The 6,470-nt window shown below is 42.1% G+C and overlaps 1 protein-coding gene across 1 annotated transcript in view; it reads right to left on the minus strand.

The window, feature by feature from the left end:
• The window catches only part of LOC104521739 (PR domain zinc finger protein 10-like), a gene marked incomplete at its 5' end in the record, with an annotated part of 7,588 nt that extends 1,330 nt beyond the window's left edge, over positions 1–6,258 (minus strand). The window contains 7 exons of the mRNA XM_010163822.1: positions 55–167; positions 775–943; positions 1,596–1,736; positions 3,011–3,181; positions 4,113–4,256; positions 4,875–5,075; positions 6,148–6,258. Of these exons, the coding sequence (XP_010162124.1) occupies positions 55–167; positions 775–943; positions 1,596–1,736; positions 3,011–3,181; positions 4,113–4,256; positions 4,875–5,075; positions 6,148–6,258 (1,050 nt within the window). The remainder of the gene's footprint in view (positions 1–54; positions 168–774; positions 944–1,595; positions 1,737–3,010; positions 3,182–4,112; positions 4,257–4,874; positions 5,076–6,147) is intronic.
• Between the last annotated feature and the right edge of the window lie 212 nt (positions 6,259–6,470).

A 6,470-nucleotide genomic window follows, 5' to 3' on the forward strand; every position in this document is an offset into this window, starting at 1 on the left:
CATTTGTTTTGATTCTTTTAATCTGAAATAATATGCCATGATTATTTTCCTTACCTGAGTAACTGCTTTCACTTGCCCTGTGTTGACAGTGGTGACTGGTGTACCTACAGCGGTCTCTGTGATCACGTACTGGCCTTGGGGAATGGTCATCATCTGAATCTCAGATGCTAAAAAAATGGAAATTGGAAGATCAAGACCTTCATTCAAACTCAAAAACTACTTTGAAAGATAATGTCTGGTGTCAGTAACATTTCAAACCTGAAACAACAGTGGTTGTCGAGCAGAAAAATCATGTAAAGCCCCGTAAAACTCTACGGGCCTATGAATTATGGCAGCTACAGATTTGGCATTTCATGCCTAGAAAACACATCCTGTTCTTGCCCAAGAAATCAGAGAACTACTGTCCAGAGCTGCAAGGACATGAGAAATCATTTCAGGTCACCCTCATCTTCAATGATTCTTTCAAGCATCCATTCAAATTTGAACAAGCTGCTATTCAACACATGGACACTTGCTGAATGCAAGTTTTCTGGGATAAGGAGCAATCTGCCTGCCCAGACCAGGTATCAGATAATTATGGATGTACAGTAGAAAAGCCAGTACAACCACTTTTATTTGTCTAAAGCTGTTTGTCTTCTTAGATATCTATGAATATTAATCACAAAGCTTAACAAGCTCTGAAAATACTATCCTATTTGGTAGCTGGAGAAATGGAGCACATACTAGTCCCACACACTAGCCAGACTACTAGTGAAAGCTACTGCTGGCACTTACAATAGCTCCGAAATGAATTCCACGTGCTGGGAAGATATGTGTGCTGGACTGAAGACCCTTGCTGCTGCTGGAGGGCTTGGTTTGGTGTAGATGTAGCTGTCTGCATCTGCGAGGGGCTGAGTTCCTGCTGAGATTGTTGTGAGGAGGGACTCAAAGGCTGACCCCCAACCTGGGGGGGAAAAGAAGACAATAAGTGTTCTCAGTGTCCTGAGTATTGAATATCTTTGTACTGTTACAAACATTGCTTCTTATTAAGTTTTTTATTAAGTTTTACCTTAATAAAGGCATTTCTACATAAATAAAGGGGAGTTTCTACAGCATATCAAGCACAAGAACTGAAAAGCTCTCCTCTCTCTCATTTTACTCTGTGGTTACTAAGCAGAGATTGGGGAAACTGAAACACAGACGTTGCTTGCCAAAGGTTACATTGCAAGTCTGTGGCAGAGAACTGAGATGAGAAGCTAAACGCTACCCAACAGCATGAAGAGCTGAACTCCAAATATTTGAGTAATGTCAGTTTCCATTTATCTCTTTCAATTGTCTAACATGATTTAAGTTGCAAATTTGTCTGCTCCCAGCCATTTATCTCTATACACTGTTAGAAAAATAAACCACAACAAGAAGCCCAAAGAAAAACACAACAAAACACCCCCATACACATCTGGGAACTACCAAATTATCTCAGATGTTCATTTGAGAGTCATTTCATGTGCAATTCTTTCAATTGCATAGAAAAGACTTTCCCCTACATCAGCAGATGTAATATGCCAGCTGAGCAGACTGGTAGGGAAACTATTATCTGCAAGAGAAGAGTGAAATACCTGTGATGATGACTGAGTTGCTGGCGATGGCTCTGTCACCTGGATGTGCTGCACCTGGATAGCATGCTGGGTGTATGTCTGGGGGTCATGAAGCTGCCCAACGTCCACTGTGGAGTGCTGGGACTGGTGAGGTGAGGTAGCCTGTGGGGTGGGAAAAAAATAATAATAAAAAATCAAATACTTCAAATTCTTTGCAGCAACATCTATGTAAACCTCTTCCATGATACAAGGTCTGGAATAATGAGGTATGAGCCTCAGGCCATGGAGCACTCCTGTTCAAGCCTGTGTTTTACCTTCTGTGCACTCCTGGGAGATTAAGAAATACACTTAACACATGTAATGGCACCCAGATGGTTACATCTCAGTGGTATCGATGGAAAGGACTTGCCCAAGGTCATACAAGCTGTCTGCTGCAGAGGCTGGACTCAAATCAAAGGGTCTGAAAATTCAGGATTAGTGTCAACCACCGGACCATCCTTCTTTGGAAGCATCTTTCTATAAAATGTATAAAAACTCAAGATCTGCATATCTGATACTGTAGCTTGACATAGCTCTGTATCAAGGCAAGTGCTCAGAGTATTCCTGATTAAAGGATTTTTTTTGAGCAACACCTGCTAATGATACCAATTGGAATAATTTAATTACAAGTCTCAGATCTTGATAAAATTAGCTGCAGGAATCAGTATTCGTGCTCTTGTATTGTTGGAACAGCCACAGTCTGTGGCCCCATTAACTGGGGCTGCTGTTTAGCCTTTATTAACGAAATTCATAACCTAATTTGTAATGAGGGGCCAGAGAGAACACGGAATTTCAGATTCAAATCCAAACACACAGTAGTTCCAGCTTCACCCAGCACATAATAGATTTGAAGGCTACGGAGATTTCTTACAGCTGCCCAAGTTATTTCCCTCAGCTCAGTTACTCTAGTTACACTCTGTTTTTATTTTTAGGAGGCTGTTGAGCATCATAGGGAATGAATATTCTAATAGATGATACGAAGGGAAAAAAGCAAGCGCTTGCTGTACTTCCAAATTTTGACTCTGGCTCACTGAGAACAAGGAAGTACAAATTAGTCTTCTCAACTGCAAAAATGGGTCACCCACTGACCCACTTTTCCAGTTGCTGGAAAACCTTTCTAGAGCAGACTCGAGTAAAGGTGCCCAGATGGGTAGAACTTTATTAGGATTGTGTTGATATGTCTCCAGCAACCTGATCAAGACTGGCAGGACTATTTATGCCCAGTACACGATGCTTACAATGGGAACCCTAAGCATTATCTATTAATTTCTCTGTGAAAAGTAGTCTGCACCACTTTTGGTAAGTATTCCTTAAACTTCCAAGTGCTACAGCCCTAAGAATGCACAAGCTTGATATGGAGGAGGTCAAAAGCACATCAAATCCCACAAGTTACTCACCTGGGCCACTTGAACAACCTGCAGCTGTATGTGCTGAGGCTGCTGCAAGCCAGTTGTGGACTGAGACACGGGGATGTACTGGATTCGCTGGTAATCTCCCTGGGGTGTTCGATAGTCTGTTGTGAGGGTCTGGGATATCTCTGTCATTGCTTGTGTCAGTAAATCTGTTGTCTGAGCAGGTAGAGAGAGAGACACAGACCATCATCCCATATTGTCTACTGGACTGAATACTTTTTGCAAGGCTGTTGTTCTTCCATCACACTGAATCTACACTTACACTTAGTTTCCAAAGCTAAAAGTGCTTCTCAGGTGTATTCGACCTTCTACCCCACCTGCCAGAGTGATACTTTTCTTGACAACTATGTCTGAAGTGCGTAAAGACATTTAGCTCCTCACTAACCAGGTTTACGAAGCATCCTGCTTGAATCTGCCCATTTTCAAGCAAAAGAGTCTTTTATCCAGTTTCAGTCTTCAAATAGGAAGTTTTAATCTGTGGTTATTAAGTTTTTTTTTTTTAAACTATGCAACGTCCTAGCACCACTAAAAGACACAAGACTGATTTTCTAGTCTCAGCTTTCACTTCTGTAGCACCTGAATGGATTAACAGCGGAGAGATGAGCCACTGGAGGTCCATATTGCTCAGTTCTGCACTGTCTAAAGTATTACAGAAAGATTTTGGACTCCTCTGAACAGTTTGATCCAGTCCTCGTGGTTAAACATGTCCTCTTGATCCCAAGAACTGCAAGCACCTTTAGAGAACAGCCCCGGTGAAAATTCACGAGACTTGTATTCCTGAGTTAATTAGGTGTGTGTGAAAGAATGATGTGGAGTCAGGAGCATATGGGTCTGAATGAAAGAAGGGAATAGAGTAAGGGGAAAAAAAAAAGACAAACCCTTAGAGCTCCAAAAAGAGAAATACAGAGTTTCTGGCAAATCAAAACTACAACACACAGATTCAGGAACAGAAGTGATCTCAAATAATGTCCTAACACATCCTTTAAAACGATGTCTGCCAAATAAACACTATGACTACTATACCAGAGGGCTTCTGTTCTCTTTGTTTCCCTCCATTGGCTTGATCTAATGTGTCTTGAATCCTTACCACAACAGTCTCTCCGGTAGTGTTGTCGGTCGTTAGAACAGCAGGAGTGGAGCTGATGACAGCCGTCGCCAGGGGAGCGTGTATCGTGTTAGGGAGCTGAGCAAACTCTGGGTGCTTCTTGCGAATGTGTTGTACCATCTTTGTCTACAGAGGGATGTAAAAGAGCCTTAGAAAGATGGTCAGCAACTCTGCTTCAGGCCAACTGAATTCAAACAGCCCTGCAGACTGCAGCTTTTAAGTTTCTCTCAGTAAGACAGCATCAAGATTCACACTATGGGATGCTCTGGTCAGCAAGGAGGACACAAGGATCACCGAGCTGCTGCTGATTAGAACTACCTGTAACTGAAATATTGCCCCAGACATCACAGCCTGCAAGCTTTTACCCCAGACATCACAGCCTGCAAGCTTTTACCCCAACACAGCCAAATATTTTTGAGGACCTTTTCCAGAAGTCAACTTCTCTGCATTTTGTGTCCCTACTCCTCTCCCTTTTCACTATCAGGGAGCAGTTTCCAAGCTTGTGACTGCACTCTGATAACATTTCTGTTTGTTTTTTCAAGCTCACACCCTCTATGTAGGGGACCTTTTTGCCATAAAACAAAGCAGGCAGCTGTGCCTGTGTTGTGAGCACGTAGCATGAAACCAGCACTCTGACTCACACAAAAAGAGCTCTGCTTGCTGTCTGACAGATAACAGAGACTGCGATGAAAAAGCATCACCAGAGAGATGCTTTCTTCTGAGGCTATGAAACAAACACCTCACCTTACTGCTGTACTGCTTGGAACAATGAGGACAGCAGACTGGAGGGGTGGCTATGGTGCCTGTCAGCTGGGTGTGGGTGCTCAGCATGGGATCTGGCTCTCCTGGGCCTGCAGGGCGCAGTTTCCGGATGCTTGGAGGTAGCTCAGCACCAGGATGGTTCTTTAGGATGTGTGCTTTGCGTTTACTGGCACTCTTGTACACCTGCAGGGTCAAGATTTGGAATGAAAATGGTGTAATCCCAATGTCAGCACAGAAAACTGCTACTAATCATCTTTATCTGGAAGGTCTGCATGTTGCTTTAGACAATAATGTTTAGTCAAAGCCCCAAACAATTACAACACAATGCATGAATATACATATACCTTCCAGTGTTTAATCAGTATAGCATGCAGAAACCATGTGAGAACATGTATGGCAGGAAAAAAAGCATCAAAGCAGGACAGGAAAGGAAGAGGAAAACCTTTTTTGCCTGATACTTAAGAGTTCAAATGTCAGAGAAGGCACTGATCACCAAAGTTGTAATTTGTCCAATGTTAATTTGTCATGAAGGTTGGTATCTCCACTCTTGCATAAAACAAGCAGATTTAATAGCCTTCAGCAATCAACATCTTTTTAAATTCTGACTTCTTAGGCATATCAACAAACAAATACTCTGTAATATTATTAGAAAAAACTATTCCTTTTTTCCCTTTAAACAAAAGGACAGAGGCATCATGGAACAATGTACTGAGGATAAGAACAGTCAGTCAAAATATACGCCCTGTTAAAGGCCCTCATGCATAACAAGCCAAAGGCAGGGAGTAAGAACAGGAACCCAAAGGCAGTGCAGAAGAAGCTTCAGGCTCCACTGAACACTGGGAATTACTGGCATGTGACTAAATAAGCAGCTTAAAATAAAAGGAGTTAAAGACTAACTTTTAGAAGTGATACAGAAAGCAAAATAAATCAGTGTTCAGGAATTAGAGACAGATGGAAAACTTAGCCCTGGGTTGTAAAAAGTGGGGACTAAGGGTGGGTGATTGCTTGCTGGATCATAGTAATTTAAGTTTTACCCACTCCAAAGACAGCAGAAAAAGAGAACCACAGTTTTCAGCTGCCTTGGCCTAAGTGCATTGTGTCTTAATTTCTTTTGGATAGTGCTGCAGAAATGTTACTGGCAAGCACCTCAAAGAAAAAAGCTACAAAGCCTGCCAGATGTTTCTATGCAGAGACAAATTGGTTGCATATAGGTCTAGGACCAAGCTCCTCGCTGAGGGGTAACTTCCTTACATACCTTATCACAGTACTGACAGAAGTAATCTCTGTTTGGTTTGATGATGGGCAACGTGAGCTCTGGCACCTCTTCTATTTTCATGTCTGGATGCCTCTTTGATAAATGATTCACCTTAGGAGAAAGAAACAAAGAGAACAAGAAACCATATTACAGATGAAAGCCAAGCAATTGCTTTTCCTGCTAGACAAGACAACAACCCAACCAAAACTATAACGCTGCTAGCTAGCAGCACCAGAAACATTTGCTGCTGCAAAGGTCATTGTGCATTCACAGTCAGCTGCTGAAGTTAAAACATGGTCTTGCTAGATCTCATTTACAGTTTC

Source organism: Antrostomus carolinensis, unplaced genomic scaffold (assembly GCF_000700745.2).
Source record: "Antrostomus carolinensis isolate BGI_N321 unplaced genomic scaffold, ASM70074v2 scaffold46312, whole genome shotgun sequence".
In the NCBI taxonomy this organism is placed as follows: domain Eukaryota; kingdom Metazoa; phylum Chordata; class Aves; order Caprimulgiformes; family Caprimulgidae; genus Antrostomus; species Antrostomus carolinensis.